The sequence below is a fragment of the Xenopus laevis genome, chromosome 5L (genome assembly GCF_017654675.1).
Source record: "Xenopus laevis strain J_2021 chromosome 5L, Xenopus_laevis_v10.1, whole genome shotgun sequence".
In the NCBI taxonomy this organism is placed as follows: Eukaryota; Metazoa; Chordata; class Amphibia; order Anura; family Pipidae; genus Xenopus; species Xenopus laevis.
The window spans coordinates 23,753,837-23,772,135 of NC_054379.1; the positions used below are offsets into that span (position 1 = coordinate 23,753,837).

Consider the following 18,299-nt stretch of genomic DNA (forward strand, 5'->3'; position numbering starts at 1 on the left):
ACCGTCACAAACCAACCAACCCGCATCCGATGTCCGCTGTTAACCACGCCTCAAAACAACATTCCGGCTGTCTGTACAACAAACTGTAGTTAGCTCCGCCCATTGTGTAGATAATCGAAATGCCGCGCCAATAAAGCAAAAGATTGGCAACTACCCCCGCCTCTAGCCTGCCCAAAAAAACCCTTGCGGCTCCGCCCCCAGCAACCTAGAACGTAAACAAATAAGGCAGGGGCCTTGTTGCATCATGCGCGAATAACGCGGCGCCTGATGGGAGTTGTAGTTTGTATCTGACTAGTGCAATAGCAATGTAATAATTATTATTGTTGTGTTTTGTACTGTGTATTGTAGTCACGAGTTAGCAATGCCTGTCACGTATAAGGGATAACATGCAATAGCAGTGCAATAGCCAACTGGGTTAATGTGTAACTGTGAGGTGACTACTCCATAAAACCAACTTCCAATTTCTCAACATTCCACTGGGCTCCATTTACATTTAATGATGCCTCTCCAAGTACAATATGACCACAAGTATAGTTATTTAAGTATAATGCCAAGCATTCAACATATTCTAACAGGCCCTGAGCTGGCTGGTGGCTAGGGTGAAAAGTATACATAGAGTGTCTGCCCTGGCAATGATAAAGAATACATAAGAGTGTCTGTCCTGGCACTGATAAAGTATACATAGTGTCTGTCCTGGCACTGACTTGTCGACACAGGCCCGGACTGGCAATCTGTTGGTTCTGGCAAATGCCAGAGGGGCTGCTGTATGGTTCCATAGAAAGTTACCATATAGTGGGCTGGAAGGGGGCTGTTTGGGCTGGTAGGGGGCTGTTTGGGCCTCTGTGGACTTGGAATGGCAGGGCCTATTTTGACTCCCAGTCCAGGCCTGTGTCGACAGAAGAACCATTCCGGAAGCCTGATGTGCCACCTGCCAAAGTATACAAAGAGCCTTTCAGGGCACTCAGTTACTGTCTGAATGTAACCAGTATACAGAAGAATCGTAACTGTTTTTGAGCCACAGGTGATTAGTAAACAGAACCTTAAGGTCTAAACTCCACAGGAGATTTTGATCAGAGGTGATCTGGGTCAGATTTTGTCTGATCTTGCCATCCAACACCACGGAACACTGCGCAACAACACACAACAGCTTGAGATTTGTTGGATGCTATGAAATATGATTCCCCACAGCTGTAACGTAATGTTGGAGCAGATAAAGTTCGAGTCCTTTGTTCATGCGTATACATCTGACAGTCAATGTATTGCAATGAGAATTAAAAAAACGTTTTTTATCTTGTCAGATGAAGAAGCAGCATAGTTTACACATCACATTTTTCTATCAGTACCATTATATTTTAACTCATGGGATTAAATCCAACTTGTAGGATGTGTTTTGTCGATCCGACAACTTCCTACAAAATCTCCCGTGGATTTTAGCCCTTATTGGTTCTGAGCCACAGGTGATTAGTATACAAAAAACCTTTGCTGGCCTTGACATGATGAGCATTGCAGGTCCAGATTGAGATTCAAAATAGCCTTGCATTTCAGGTACACAGAGGCTCAAACAGCCCCCACAGGCCCAATAAATAGACTGTCTATGGCAGGGGTCCACAATCAGTGGCTTGTGAGAAACATGATGCTCTTGGATTTTGCTCCAAGTGTCCCAAAAGCATGTGCTCTTTTTGGAATTGGCTTGGTGTCAAATAATCAGTGGCGTAACTACTCGTAGGTAAATGTGGCCGTAAATGCGCCCCTTTCCGGGCGTACAGAGGGGGGCGGGGTGTGGCTGCACGTCCCGCGCCAGGGCCCACCCCCTCTAGTTACGTTTCTGCAAGTAGTTGTTGAATAAAAACAAGATATGCTACCAAACAAAGCCTCCTGTAAGTTGATAGTCTGCATAGAGGCTACCGATTAGCCAAACATAGCTGTTATTTGGCACCTCGTCAACTTTTATGATGCTTGTGTTGCTCTCCAAGTCATTTTACATTTAATGGTGGCCATACACGGGCAGATAAAGTTGCCGATATCGGTCGTTTGGACCGATTTGACAGCTTATCTGCCCGTGTATGGGGGCTTCCGACGGGTCTTCCCGATCGATATCTGGCGACGATATCGATCGGTAAGGTTGGATTTTTACCCGACCGACCCGTCAGAGCCGCTTGGCGCATCGTAATTCGATCGTTCGGCCATACGGCCGAACGCTCGAATTACCCCCGATATAGCCACGCAGTTTAGTGGCATATCGGGGAAAGATCTGCTCGTTTGGCGACATGGCCACCTTAACTGTGGCTCACAAGAAAGAAAGGTTGGGGATCCCTGGTCTATGGCATCTTATCACAGCCCCTCTAGCATTTACCAGAATCCATAGATTACCAGACCAGGCCTGCCTACAGGTAATATTCAAAAGAATCTTTCTTGGGCTGGAGATGCTGACTGCATACTTTGTCAACATGATCAAGAAAAACATTGATGAGTATTATTGGCCCCAATTACCTGAACAATTATCTAATTGTCAGAATCTTTAAGTCCTCCCATTCCTGACTCACATTATGCGGTTATACTGTCACCTTCATTCATACCTAATATACATACATATCTCACTTTTGTTCTTTTAGTGGTTCTGATAAACCAAGGGAACAGAGAGATAAATATGACTCTGAGAGACCCAGTAAAGCTTGTCACAAGCACCTCTAAAAGATAGATTAGGATTACATTGATGAATATATGGCTAATGATATGGAGTCTTCTGCTCCCAGACTTTATCAGCCAGCAGATCTACTACTTCTATCTCCTATCCTGGCCAACTATATATATTCTCTTGAATTAAAGAAGCAATGTCAGTGACAATTACGCAGTGTTACCTGTCTGGTCAGCAATACTATTGATTTTACAATTGCAGCAGTTAGAGTGCTCTGGATGACATCCTAGTTTACTGATACAGCCTCAAAAAATGGTGTAAGGTGCTTTTATGAGGGCAAAAAATTTGGAAACACATTTTTAATGATTTGATTACTAAATGTTTTGGTGGTTACAGTTTCCTTCTTCAGACGTAATGTTTTTTTGACTCCTCAGAATAATTTGCCGTCTTCAGATCTTAAAGAATCATGTTCCTCCAGGAAACAGCCCAAAAAACATTGATGGTGTCTTGCAACTACTGTACTTCCCTGTGGGAGGAAAACTTGCTCTTGATGTCTGGGTTATCTCTATCTAAAGAGTTTCTAAATTTGATTTTCAAAGAATGTTTCCACAGCCATCTTTTGTTATATATAAACTATAACTTGATACTTAAAAAAACAGGCTATTTGTCCAGAAAAGGAAAGATATGTTCTTATATGTTTTAGTGAAGAAGATAATGGGACAACTTTGCCTAATTCTTAATCTATGCAGACTGTTTAAGCATGAGATTTATGATGGAAGAATATCAAGGATAACACCCATAAATCTACAATTTGCCTACCTTCATCTCCCTGTAGCTCCAGAACATAAACAAATCCTTAATTTTGCTTTTCAACATCAGCATTACCAGTATTACAATTTGGGTTATCCAACTCTTCCCTGACCTTCAAGATAATTATAGTGGTTAAAGTACTCTTGAGAAAAGAATGGATTGAAATGTATCATAACTTGGAGCATCATCTTTAAGTAGCCAGGGGTTGCCCAAATGTTCTAATTAAGGATAGTTGATCACAGGCAAATGCTCAGAGCCATAGGTTGATGAAGGTTGAGATTCTAAAATTCTAACATTCAAGGCTAAGAAGGAGAAAACTATGATAAAGACTTTGAGGAAGATCTCAGTATTAGAGAACAGTGTGTGTCCCAAGAAGTAAAAGTACAGTCCCTAGGGTTGCCACCTGTGCAGTTTTGAACTTGACAGCCTGATTTGTGGAAGGTCTGTCTGCTCAATCACCAATCTCTGATTGCCATGTCATAGTTCTGCCCCTGTGATGGTTCTGCCACCTGCCTGGACCTATTGGCAGGGAAAGGTTACAATCATAATAGCACACTATTTGGCAGTTTGGTGTTCTGAAGAGAAGAAATAGTGTGTAATTAGTCCTCACCTGTGATGTCTTTCCAGTACACGAGTTTCAATTTATAGGGCTCAGATTAGAGTAAATCTGGCTACCTTGAGGTGGACAATATCGGGCTGATCCAATAACTGTACCCTAGAGCCCAACAATCAGATCACAACAAAGGAGATACAGGTGGTCAGAGCACTGAGCACATCTACTAGCTGAAAAAAACCCTGATATTGATCAATGAAGCCTGTCGGAGGGCCTCATATTCGGGCCAATAATTTACTGACTGTCAGCAGCTTTTATTGGCCCATATATGGCCATCTTAAAGTGGACCCGTCACCCAGACATAAAAATCTGTATAATAAAAGTCCTTAATTTTGCTTGACTAATATGATAAAATAGGATTTGGATAATTTTGTTTGGGTGACGACTGACGGGTCCCCTTTAAGTCACTTATGAGACGTCACTGAGTATCCAGGTCACTGTGGTGTCATATATGGTTGATGTGACTACACCTTTGTGTTTGTTATGTTATGTGGTTTATGAGCCTAAATGCTGGATGTAAATGCCTTATCATTTTTGTTATAAGGAAGTACCTTGTTTTACTTATTTGGATGTTTAATATATCTTCTGTTCATGGTTAAAAACCATTGGTGCCTAGTTTGTGTCACAGGCATAGTACTAGGATTTATAGGTAAACTGCATCACCCATCCTCTAAATACTTTGTCAAAGTCTCAGCTGAGAAAAAGAGTAGCAATATAATGGTGTTACGCCTAGAGTATGTGGTATACAGTATTACTGCCAAAGTCATTCCACCCTAGCACATATATAAGGAATATTTGTTGGTTCCAAGCTGCAGTCTGCAGTGGATGCCATAGGTTAAAGGGCCAATATGTGTCTGAAGGCTTGCTAATAGAAAGGAACCAGCAGCACACTGTGTTCAAGTTTCGGGCCCACCTGGCCCTTTATCAAGCCATGTGTTACACCATGTCCATTCCTTTTAAAGTGAGAGCAAGGGGTGTGAGAGTCCATGCCCCACCCTTTCCTCGTGACATCACAGGGACGTTATATACAGCCCGACATTCTGTTAGTCAACTTAAATTTCAGGTAATTGACTCTGTGGAAATACCAAGGAGAGGGGGGGATAGACTCCTAATGCTTAAGAAACTGGAAATGAGGTCTGAATAGGGAATACACCCCTGCAAGCTTTATTTTTTAGGTAATTACGTTGATCCTGTATATAAATACAATGATGTTACATATTGCATGTTATAATATTTGTCTAATCAAATGCTTTTAACCAAATACTCTCTTTTTTATCTAAGGTTATTAAAGATCGGCATAGAACACCCTGAGTGCTGACAACGCATCTGACATATCATTAAGTGTCTCAGAAAAGTGCTGAGTACGGTATGCAGAGTGAGTCTTACTGGCCCCTCAGGTATGCTAGATCATATAACTATACAATTTTGTTCACAAGATTAACTTTTGATTTGGGACATTAATTGGGACATTTATATGGACTTTTTTTCTTTTTTCCTTTTTTTCCTTTTTTATTCTTTGTATTTTTTCACTGGACTATTACAAATTCTCACTGATTGTATATAACGTCCCTGTGATGTCACGAGGAAAGGTCGGGGCATGGACTCTCACACCCCTTGCTCTCACTTTAAAAGGAATGGACATGGTGTAACACATGGCTTGATAAAGGGCCAGGTGGGCCCGAAACGTTGCCTAATTGTATGATGTGGGCTTAATAAATTTTGGTACACTTTTGCAACTTGAACATAGTGTGCTGCTGGTTCCTTTCTACATGTTATTATGACCCAGTGACAGGAGTGGGTCCTCCAGTTACAGCACCTGACACTACAAGAAGTGTGTATCAGTAAGGTCTGGGGCAGGAGGAAGGCTCACACATGTGCTTTTTTTTATGAGCAGTGTCGGACTGGCCCGGCCCCTCTCCCAAACAGTTTTAAAAAAAATAAAAAAAATTTCGGCGCATCGCAGCGCCGTTTGCGCATGTGCGCCGAGCGCCGTTTCCATTTGCGCATGCGCGCCGTTTGCGCATGCGCGATGCGCCGCCTGGGCGCCGAGCAGGGATTCGCCTAACAAGTAGGTAGCGGGGGCCAGAGGGGGGCCCTGGACACCAGTCCCGGTGGGCCCCGGACCCCCCAGTCCGACCCTGTTTATGAGTTTGACTTGCGTTTAAGATGCAGGTTTTATAGCACCTAAATGTATTCACGTTCAAAGTTGAGTTTTACTCCATTAGCAATTGATCCTGTTTGTTTAGACATAGCACACAGCATTTTCTTGCGCTTGGCAGATTTTCAGATCCCAATAGAACACAGGGTTGCATTTTAACTGACAAAAGCCCATTTAGCTGCATTTAACAAATGCATATAAACGCAATATACAGTGGAACCTATATTCCTGATTTTAAGTTTCCCCTCATTTTACAATGTTGTTTTGTGGTCCCACCTAGGGTTGCCACCTTTCCCTGTGGCTCCAGCCGGACAGGGGGTGGTCCCGTGACGTCAGTGGGCGTTCCCGTGACGTCAGTGGGTGTTCCCGTGACGTCAGTGGGCGGTCCCGTGACGTCACGGGGCGGAGCTATGACGTCATGATCGCCGATTGGCCGATCGCGGCGTCAATCAAGCTAATCCCGCCCGGTTTTCCTTATTTGGAAAACCGGGCAGGAAGCATTGAACCGGGCAGCCCTTCAAAATACCGGGCTGTCCGGTTCAAAACCGGACAGGTGGCAACCCTAGTCCCACCTATATATTATGCATAATACAGTTCCCTGATTCTACATTTTCCTGTATTTTACACCATTTTTTCTGTCCCACTGAAAAATGCAAAATACTGTATGTTTTTTTTGCCTATAACATTATAAACATTTAAAAAATGTGGGGTAGGGTTGCCACCTTTTCTAGAAAAAAATACCGGCCTTCCTATAAATTTATCTTTTTTCCCTATTAATAACATTGGGATCAACCATCATTTTAACGGACAGGTGGCAAGCCTAGTATGGGGCCACTTTAGAGCTAGTATAGCTCCTTTAATCATACCTCCCAACAGTCCGGTTTTCAGCGTGACAGTCCCCCTTTTGACAGCTCAAGCCGCAGTCCCGCATTTGTACTGGAAAGTCCCGGCTCTCTCTGCACTGAACAGCCAGAAAAAGAAACAAAGTTTCTAATTATGCACATGCGAGTTACCGGACATGGCTGCTCACCCAACCGGAATGCAATCTCTATTAGCCCGCACCTTTGGTTGGGGATAACATTTTTACCCAACAGGTGCCCTTTAATTTCGTTTTGGCAGAGAGCCCAGAACAGGTACCAGGTGCAGCTAAGATAGTTTGTAAAATTTTTGAGATAAGCAAATAAGTAATTGTAACAATTTAGATAAGGAGGTTCCTTGGGAAAAGTTAGACTCACAGCTTCAACTTCAACTTCATTAGCAAAACTATAATAACGGAAAACAAAACACAGAAATGTGTTCAAACTTGCATAACCTGCCAAATTTTGTAAAACAAACATGTTAATTAGAGAGTGCGGCACAAAAATGGGCGTGGTCAAAAAATGTTTGTCCCTCTTTTTATTTCCAAAATGTTGGTAGGTAAAGGTATGCTTTAATAAATACATACATACATAAATAATAATAAATGATGTATCAATGGAACAGAATGTGGAACAATCTCTTCTAATGCACGGGAATGAAGCAATCACTATAATGGATAAATAAGGAACTAGAGAATTAATTAGCAGAGATGTTGATAGGAAGACAGGTATATTGTGGCCAAGAATGGGCATGGAGCAAGTTGATTGGGCAGGAATGGGTTAGGCTTCTTACACATGGCATGGGTGTTTTTTCTGAGTTTAGAAAAGTATACTAAATGTGTAAGATTCATACATTATGTTTATTGGCAGGAATTGGAAGTACTAATAAAGGGGTTTGACAGCTGTCAAAAGTTTGTACACCTCAGCGTATTAACAGTGCAACCCACCCACACTACCAAACTGCTGCCTGTTTGCTAGGTCATACAGGACCCTAGCAACAAGATAGGCCCTGAAATTCCAAACTGGAGAGCTGTAGAACAAAACATTAACAGTTAAAAAAATAACAAGGGACACTTGTGATTATTATTCTCCTGAACATAGAGAACGAAGAATACAGATGGGAAGTTCTAGTTTCACTCTTTGATAAATTCCCTCCCTATTTCCAGGCAGGTTGTTTGGCAAAAGCATAAACAGAGGAGATATGTGCAGTCAAAAGTAGTGCTATATATAGAGGAGCAAACACAGGCTCAGATGTCAGTGTGTCAAAGCTGCTGGCGTCAGAGAAACATCACAAGAGAAGCAACACAGCCACGTACACAACATAGCCATAGGCAGACACGCAGGCATGTGCTGATAAAAACAGTGTCAAGGAAGGACACATACTTGCCGTGTATCAGCACACACTCTTCATTTAGCTGCCTGGTGCACAACACTACAGACATCTGCACAGTCTGCAGCAAGGACATGCTAAACAGACATGGAACTGCCGAACTGCTAAATAGACATGGAAAGTATAAAGTTCATACGTGTCCTGTTTTAACTGGGCAGTTCCCTCTAAAAATTAAATGAGTTAACTCTTGCGTTCCCTTGTGGTGAAACATATGAAAGATCCAGTGCAGAGGAACGCATGGGCATTCATAGCAATCCACCTGTGTATAAGAGTCTAGTGCAGGCAGAAGAGGAGTAAATAATGAGCAGCTAAAGCATTGCTTAGAATAGGTCCATCCATCAAAAACAAAGTTAATTTTAACTTGCCCTTCAAAGTGATGCTTATAGGCTAGTGAGTCCAAAGCATAAACCTTTCCAGTGAGTGAAAGTCTCTTTACAGGGAAAGGAGATATATACAGTATTATTGTGCTTTTCTTTTTTAATTTTTTTTTTATCTGGAATCTCAATTGAGATTTTTCACTGGGCACAGCTCAATTATTCAAAACTACAGAAAAACAGTGAGGGGCTGCGGGGACCTTTGTGTGGCCCTAACAAATACACAGAGAAAGAATGTATCCCACTGCAGGGTACTGATAATAATAATCCAGTCTGGGCTCCCTTCCCGATCACCCTCCTACATTGTACTAAATTGTAACCTTAAAAATGCCAGTACTGGATCATTCTCTCTCCCAGAAGCCTCTGTAAGATGCTGTCATTGTAAAGTCACCACCACTAGGTGCCCTGAGTTCTCTGTTTTGGAATATATAAAAGCTGTCTCGGTTCCCTTGAAATGGCAGATAACATCCATGCAAACTTCAGTCACTTTGAACTACACCTACCAACCCAGGCTATTTTAGGATGATGGGTTTTGTAGTTTACCTGAGCTCTGACATTTTCTTAACATTTGAATATGCAAATTAGTAATTCAATGCAATTTAGGACACACACAAACAGAAAAAAGTGTGGCACAACACAGGACTTTAGCTCCAATTGTGAGCATTCTTCAGGCCAAAACTTTTTTTCCATATGTGACATTTTTATGAACAGAAGCACCAGTGATACCTGAACTCTCTGGGATGAATGTCGGCTACAATGTGCTTGTGTCAGAAATGTCCCAGTGATCATGTTCTGCTGTCTGGACCAATGTGCTACGTACTTCTGGTATGTCCCTGCTAGGGAATGTCTTGATCAGGTTACAAGTCCTGTTTTCCTTACAGGATTCTTATTTATGCATATGGGTAGGAGCTGCCATATTGTGGCCTTTAGTTAAATGGTAACATATTATGTTAAGGAAGACAAAAAAAAAAACGTGTTTGAAGCATGATCAAGCGCATAAGCCGATCGTGCGCACGAGCAGGCGCAGAATAGTGCGTGTCTAGGAAGGGTGCGCGTCCGTGCACGCCTAGGAAAAGACATCAATTGCTGCTACAGGTGGGGAAAGAGGCGGCCGAAATAGGGGCAAGCCGCAGAAGAGGTACGGTGCCTGGGGCCCCTCCACATTTGCGCCCTAGGCACGTGCCTCTGCTGCCTACTAGTTCCGTCCCTGTCCCCTTATATATTTATACATAATTATCATATCAACCCTCAAACACCTCTTCTCTAGCGTGAACAACCCCAATTTGTCCAGTCTTTTCTCATAGCTAAGATTTTCCATACCCTTTACCAGCTTAATTGCCCTTCACTAAACCCTCTCTAATTCAATAATGTCCAGTTTGAGGGATGAGAATAGTCTAGATGGGGCATTACCAGCACTTCCGTAGAATGGAAGAATAACTCCCTCCGCCTGCCAACCTATGCCCCTTTTAATACAGCTCAAGACCGTGTTTGCCCTTGAAGCTGCTGACAGGAATTACTTGCAACAGCCAAATTTATTATCTACAAGGACTTCAAGGTCCTTTTCCATTATGGATTTGCCAATCATAGTTATATTTTTCTGTATATTTACATGTCAGGCTTACCGTCTGATCCAACGAGGAAGGAGCAGGAACTTGCAGAACACGAACCCACAAGCGCCTCGCACAACACTAACCCACCTGGAGTGGAACAGGGAGAAGTGAAGTGACGAGTAGCCAATGAGACTAACCGAAGCGAAGTACAGAGGGTTCAGGCAGAAGCGAAGTCAGACAGGCCGAGGTCGGGGCAGGCAGCGAAGAGTCGTAAACGAAGTCAGGCAAGAAGATCAGGGCAGGCGGCAATAGACAATCCGGGAACAAGCTGAGGTCAAACACAGAAGATCAGTAGAATACAATGCTAGGGTTTCAGTCAAATAACCTAATAACCAGGCAATGAGTCACAGTACTGGTTAGGATTAAATAGAGCTTATTTGGCGCCAAACTGGCGTCATCACGCTGGCGTCGCACAGCTGACGTCAGTGCGTCCGTCATCGGCGTCCGTCGCTGACGCCCTTGCGTCGGCGACCGTCGCCGGCGCCTTCGCGCCGGCGTCCGTCGCCGGCGTCTTCGCGCCGGCGTCCGTCGCCGGCGTCCAACGCTGCGCGCTGACGCGCATCGGTTCCCCGATGAGCGCGCCTGCGCCTGCGCCGGAAGGAACGCGGAAGCGGATCCTTACATTGCCCCCCGTCAAGGAGCGGCCTCAGGACGCAACTGGCAGAAGCTTTATCAGGGTAGCTCTTATGAAAATTCTTCAATAGCTCAGCAGCATGGATGTTCGAAACAGGTTCCCAAGAATTCTCTTCCGGACCAAAGCCTTTCCAACTGACCAAATATTGTAGATGCTTGCCCCTAACACGGGAATCCAGAATCTTCTCAACCTCGAACTCTTCTTGACCGTCCACAACAACAGGAGGTGGAGGAGAACTTGTACGGCCAGGAAAGTGGAATGTGGAGGCTGGTTTTAGTAGAGCAGAATGAAAAACCGGATGAATACGCCAGGTAGCCGGGAGCTTAAATTGAAAAGCCACAGGATTAATCTGCCGAGTAATAAGAAAAGGACCCAGGAACCGTTGACCCAACTTCTTACTGGGGCAGGACAACTTGAGATTAACAGTAGATAACCAAACGCGGTCCCCCACCTTGAACTCAGGATCACTTCAGAACACGAACCCACAAGCGCCTCGCACAACACTAACCCACCTGGAGTGGAACAGGGAGAAGTGAAGTGACGAGTAGCCAATGAGACTAACCGAAGCGACGTACAGAGGGTTCAGGCAGAAGCGAAGTCAGACAGGCCGAGGTCGGGGCAGGCAGCGAAGAGTCGTAAACGAAGTCAGGCAAGAAGATCAGGGCAGGCGGCAATAGACAATCCGGGAACAAGCTGAGGTCAAACACAGAAGATCAGTAGAATACAATGCTAGGGTTTCAGTCAAATAACCTAATAACCAGGCAATGAGTCACAGTACTGGTTAGGATTAAATAGAGCTTATTTGGCGCCAAACTGGCGTCATCACGCTGGCGTCGCACAGCTGACGTCAGTGCGTCCGTCATCGGCATCCGTCGCTGACGCCCTTGCGTCGGCGACCGGCGCCTTCGCGCCGGCGTCCGTCGCCGGCGTCCAACGCTGCGCGCTGACGCGCATCGGTTCCCCGATGAGCGCGCCTGCGCCTGCGCCGGAAGGAACGCGGAAGCGGATCCTTACATTTACACATAAATATGTGGGTGCCAGCCAATGTGATTTCTGTGCACTTGTGAACTGTCCTTTCTGGCTGCTTTATATCTGCTCAGAGCTTCCATAAATGTGATCACTAACCAGAACCACGCACAACACAGGTAAGGTTTACCGGCCTGGCCAGTAAAAATGATGGTTGATCCCAATGTTATTAATAGAGAAAAATTATAAATATAAAGGAAGGCTGGTATTTTTTTCTGTAAAAGGTGGCAACCCTAACCACAGGCCAGGACCCATTTGGCGTTAGTCTGTATGTTCCACCTCCACGATCACAGGGTTGCCATCTTTTTGGCCAAAACCTACCAGCAGGTGATGACATTGTGGTGACATCTGGTGTATTTAATGGTAACTTTGCAATACCAGTCCCAGCACTAACTGGTGATTTACTGGCTAGACCAGTGAATTACCGCAAGGTGACAAGCCTACCATCACACTAGGCAACACTACATTTCAGAACAAGGTAAAGGGAAGATACAGTATATGATAATCCTTTGATTGACTGGGTCCAATAGAGAGTAATGGGGCAAGTATATACCAAATTGTTACCCCTCCTGCAGGAAAGGCTACTCTGCACTGGCTCAGCAACGACAGAATATACAGGGTGGCCACCATGGGGTCCCCACTCCCTAGACATTCTAGTGGTCCATGCCAGTGGGAATGACTTGGTTGAGGATTTGATATTCAGTATTAGAGCATAGGTGACTAGTAGCAATGTGGCCACATGCCAAGCTTCTTTGGTCATTCCCAGGCCTACATGGCTCTGGGACCAACCACATAAGTAATGGTTAAAAGTATTACAAAGAAGGGAACAAAGAGGCCCTGTAGGTTTGGAAAGGTTAACACTACACTGGAAGTTTTTGATGCAATGTTGCTTTTGTAACAAACCGATACTACGCAGATCCAGTGGACAGCTGGCAGGTGAAGTTGTCATTGGCAGCCAGAGCTCCAAATGGAATTCCAATGTCATACCTCCCAACTGTCCTGTTTTCAGAGGGAAAGTCCCTCTTTTCACAGCTCAATCCGCAGTCCCTCGTTTGTACTGAACAGCCAGAAAAAGTATCTAACTTAATTGCCTTTTGGCAGAGAGCCCAGAACAGCCACAGCTGCAGATAAGATATATTTGTAACAATTTTGAGATAAGCAAATAAGTAATTGTGACAATATAAGATAACTGGTCCCTTGGGAGAAGTTAGACTCACAGCTAGGGCAATTCACCTTCATTAGCAAAACTGTAATAACTGGAAAAAAACACCCAGAAATATGATTTTATAACCTGCCAAATTTTGTAAAATGAACATGGTAATTTGGGGATGTGGCCACAAACATTTGAGCGAATAAAACAATGACTCGGTCTGAGTGAAACATTTGGGAGCTGAGACTCTGACTGGCAGACACCAAAAATAAAACGTAAAACCTGCTAGAACAACCACATAAAACGTCGGAGCAAACTCCAGGAGCTACAACTACGTGCAGCGTAAAAGCGCTTACATGGGTGCTTTGTACGTCACAGTCTCGCGAGATGAAAGTTATGACGTATGCATTAGTTGTCCGGCTAGAGTCGAGGAGCGAGACGTTATTTGCGCCGCGGGACTTTTAAGCTGTGATTCGGGACTGCGGGCTGTGCCAAGGAAATCGGGACTGGTCCTGGAAAAGCGGGGGTGCTGGTCGGTATGAGATTGGCTCTGGGCGTGAAGGGCTGGATGGATATCTATAGGGAGGGATTGCTAGGAAATGAAGGCGGTATGTAGGAGAGGTTTGAGCGGTGGGGGACGAGAGGGCAGATTGTGTGTGTGTTTTTTTTTTTTGAGGGGTGGGACAGGCAGGGGTGGGAGGCGGAGTCGGAGAAGGGAGTTTGTCTAGTGGCAAATCTGCACTTGACTCATAGCATAGCAGGCAATCGGTGATCAGCTTTTTCAGCAGGTAGAGAAGTGACGGCAATGCTCTGGTTGCCATGAGTTACTGCCCAGTGCTGGTGAATGAGCCAGTGTGGCAGGACTGAAGATGGGACAGAAGCAGAGGGGTTACTGGCTGTATGGAAGAAGAGAAGAGCTGCTGGGGTATCTTATTAAAGGCACGGAGTTTGCCATGGGTCAGTAACCCATAGCAACCAATCAGCAGGTAGCATTTACTAGTCACCTGTTTAAATGCAAGAATATTGTTGGTTGTCATGGGTTACTGCTACTGGGCAAACTTAGTGCCTTATATTTCATATGGGGGTTTATGTAGCAAAATCTACTCTACTTCTACTTTCCTTTTGTCACAGGATGGCGCAGAGTGGCACAGATCTACCTCTCAGAAGAGCACATGGCCGGGTACCTCCCTCCCAACGTCGTTGCTCTCAGGAAGATCTCGCTGTATCGGTGGTGTTCCCTGGACTTGTGACACGGGAGAGCTGCTGCCGCTTCACCTGTGAGCTGCTGAAGCACATCTTGCACCAGAGGCATCAGCTTCCCCTCCCTTATGAGCAGCTGGTTGTGTTCAGTAGGAAGCCACAGGTGATCATTGGCCCAGCGTGTTAGCGCACATGTTCAGATGTAAATATAAGCAATAAGTAGAACAGAGCTGCACAGAGGTGTTGTGTGACTGTGTCTGCTCTGTGGCAGAACAGAATGTTATCTGTGTGGGGCTCTCAATCTCCGTGCCCAGCTCAATAGATAACATGGTCACACAACTGACTCACTGACAGCCCAGGGAGCTGTAGCCTCCTAATCTATCTCCCCATTCTCATTTCCACAGTTTAGATTCATCTTCACTAGACTATAAATGAGTGTGGTTAGGTCCTCTAGGTGTTGCTGAACTGCAAATACTAACCCCCATGTTTCTTTAAAGGGGAACTCCGGCTTCCAAACCAAAATTTGATAAAGAGGCCCACACAATACAGAAACCCAAATATACCCATCACAGTTACCGGTTTCTTTAAAAAGTATGAATAAATGCCATTTTCTATGCTGAAATCCAGCTGTTTAACAGTTCTCTTTCTGCATAATTTGAAATCCTGGCAGGGAAAGAGGGACTAAACACTGATGTTACAAATTGTAACAACTTCTCCACAACTTACAGACAGCATGCAGGAACTACATAACCCACAATGCATTGCACTGGGATGTTTCATTCCTTATTGAAATCTGTGTGCAGGAATTGTGGGTTTTGGAGGATGCAGACTGAGGACAGATGGCTGCTGAATCTGATACAAAGTAACAGTAGTCAGCCAGTACAGCAAAGTAGTCAGATCAGCAGGAAAGCAGGGGTTAAGCTTGGGGAACCGTTCCAAACCATTAAAAATCATGAAAAGTCTGGATATTTTTTAATTAATGTATACTGCAAAGTTGCTTGAAATTGTTAACTTTTCAAAAATTCACATTATCTTTATGTGGAGTTTCCCCTTTAATGCTTGCAGTTGTGGTTCAACAACAGATGGGAGGCTCCACCTGCCGTTCTCCAAGGATAATGTATTAAAATAAACCTTTGTGCTTATTATCTTTCCAGGGAAGTGAGGATGCTGCCAAGAAGCGCTCTCGAATGGAGGAATTGGGGAACCGCCAGTGTCAGCAGACTTTGTCTGACCTTGAAGAACTACTGGGTCAGCTTGAAATTCTGTTCACCATCACACCTGTGCCCCGTGTTCTTTTGCTACTGGGTGGTAACCCAGTGAATCCCAAGGAACTGTATGATATAAACATGGAAGGGGTGAATGTGGGAAACGGAGAGGAAAGCCTGGGAATCCGCCCTTGTTTACGCCAGCTGTTTCATGCTCTCTTTGTGGCAGATCCATTCAGTGACCTGCGGGCTACTTCTTTACAGAGCCTGGTCGTGATGGTGCAAGGGCAGCGGGAGTGCGGCACAGATTGGTTTAAGCCGAAGCTGAATTATAAAGTTCCCAGCAGGGGGCACATGTTGACTGTCAGACTGGCATGCACTGACTCTCCTGCCCCAGAGCCAGGCAGTGGGGATTATATTTGGTTCCAGGCTCCCGTTATAGTAAAGGGGTTTCACAACTGAACATCCGGGTTTTTATTTTTTGGCCAAATGTAATTGTTCTGGCAGGAAAATGGTGCTTCTATAGGTAAAACATGGTATACTACTACAAACGTACTTCAGTGGGCATGTGAGGCTGTATCCATGCTGCACAGTAACGGGGCAGAAAGGTAATGTACTGCCACCAGAGGTAGGGGCAATACAGAAGGGCCCAGAGTGAAACTTGTGTATCCTTACTTCCACAAACATTTGCATTATTATGGGATGCCATTGTGCCATAAATCCTGGGCCCATCTCTATTTGTGCCTATATAATAACACCTTGTTGCCTGAGCATTGAACATTCCTGCTGTGCAGGGGAACTTAAGGCACAACTATAACTCTCCCTGTATGACAAGAGGCTGAAACCTTATTCCAACTGGGTCTGCCTGACTCCTGAATGTATAGGAAACCGCACTAAACTCATAACAACCCAAAGGAAAGCAGTCAATAATAAATCCTGTGAGCTATACACAGAAATACACACAATGTGCTGCTGCAGTGTAATATCTAACCTGGCTGGGTGCTGCACTGAGATCAGAGGCTGAGCTGGCCACAGGTTGCACTTTGTCTCCTTGGTTTTTAATGCAAAGTTTTTACTTTTATTAAAATTTTATTATGAAACTAAAGAGAACATATATTTTTATTAAAGTGGATACTCTTTTCCTTAAAGGAACAGGCTTAGTACCTACTTATATTTACCATGTATTTAGTGGCCCTTATAATATTCTGCTACATTCTGTCTTCTCTGTTAGATACATCATCAAATGCAGTGTCTGTCCCTGTTCATAGAAATTATTTTACTTTCTATAATTCCTATGGCAATGGCTTCAAATAGAAAACTACCTCTTCTGTACCCTGATACTCCCGGCCCTAAAATAAAGTTGTTGTTTTTTTTATCTAAATCTTTCTGTTTTATATGTTATTGTGAATTGGTGCTCCTGTTATGTCTTATTTTCTTTTTGCATTGAGACCGTATTGTTCATACCAAAATGTCCTACCAAATGGCTATTCTGCCATAGTTTTATGGTATCTCTCTGTACTAGGGATGCACCGAATCCACTATTTTGGATTCGGCCGAACCCCCGAATCCTTCGCAAACGATTCGGCTGAACCGAATCCTTACCCTAATTGGCATATGGGGAACACCTATACTGCCATAGTATAGGTATTATCTCTCTGTACAGTCTATTTGCTTTTACACATGGCCGTTCTTTTATGTGTTTTGAAATGCAGGTTTCAGAGCACCTAAATGTATTGGCTAATTGATTCCATTATATTCTACATTTTCTTGTGCTGGATGCACCTTCAGAACCCAATAGAATAGAGGTGTGCTTTTGGAACTGACAAAAACACACCTATCTGCATATAAACACAAAAAATGCATTTTTCCTCTCTGCAGGCTTTTGTAAACGCATAAAGTGTGAGCTGTATGAGCAAACTTTGCACTTTTTAAAAGAAACAGTCCCTTAGTCCAAGGGAGTATCTCCTGGTAAACCAAAGGGATATGGGTTTTAATTTAAAAATGTGGCCCTGCCAGAGTTTGATGGTGGAACCAAATGGTCCCTGACTTTACAGATCATGAGTTCTACTGGCTTAGTATAGAGAAAAAGGGGTGCACTGTATGGTATGGTAGAGGAATAACAATATGTTTTGCACAGATCCTGGGGATTACACAGCTGCTAATAAGGTGAGTCAGTACCTGCTAATGGAGAATGGCTGGGGCAGAATTAGCTATTACTATAAGTGGCACAAGCGTGGCTCAGTATTAGCAATGGGTGAGGCTGGTGTGGGATAACATTTAGTAAAGTTTAGTATTTAGGGGCAGAGCTACTATTGGTATTTATAGGAAGGGCATTTGCTATTTGTGGATTTATGGAGTCCATTGCTATGGAATGGGGAGTAGGGCAGTTACGGTCAGTGTTAGGGAAGGATGGGGCCAGTTGGGTCAGTATTATGAAAAAGGGAGCAGTTGGGGTTAGGGAAAGGTGGGAACAGTAGGGTCAGTTTTACAGAAATAACGAGTGTTAGGAAGGGTGATAACAGTAGGATCAGTGTTAGGGAAAGGTGAAAACAATAGGGGCAGAATAACATAATTGGGGTTCATTGTTACAGAGAGGACAGAACAATAGGTTCAGCTTTACAGAATTGGGGGTCAATG

General features: G+C 44.1%; 1 protein-coding gene across 4 annotated transcripts; it reads left to right on the top strand.

Annotated features, from left to right (window-relative positions):
• Positions 1–13,598: 13,598 nt before the first annotated feature.
• LOC108716535 (MAD2L1-binding protein) lies at positions 13,599–17,043 on the top strand. 4 transcript variants are annotated; one of them, XM_018262728.1, is made up of 3 exons: positions 13,599–13,789; positions 14,389–14,620; positions 15,612–17,043. In XM_018262728.1, exons 1-3 carry the CDS (start codon positions 13,614–13,616, stop codon positions 16,122–16,124), a joined length of 921 nt encoding a protein of 306 aa, XP_018118217.1. In that variant the 5' UTR covers positions 13,599–13,613; the 3' UTR covers positions 16,125–17,043. The 4 variants fall into 4 exon arrangements, with proteins under 4 accessions (XP_018118217.1, XP_018118218.1, XP_018118219.1 ...); XM_018262729.2 differs by having other exon boundaries at positions 13,658–13,793; XM_018262730.2 differs by having other exon boundaries at positions 13,748–13,865.
• The last annotated feature ends 1,256 nt before the right edge of the window (positions 17,044–18,299 follow it).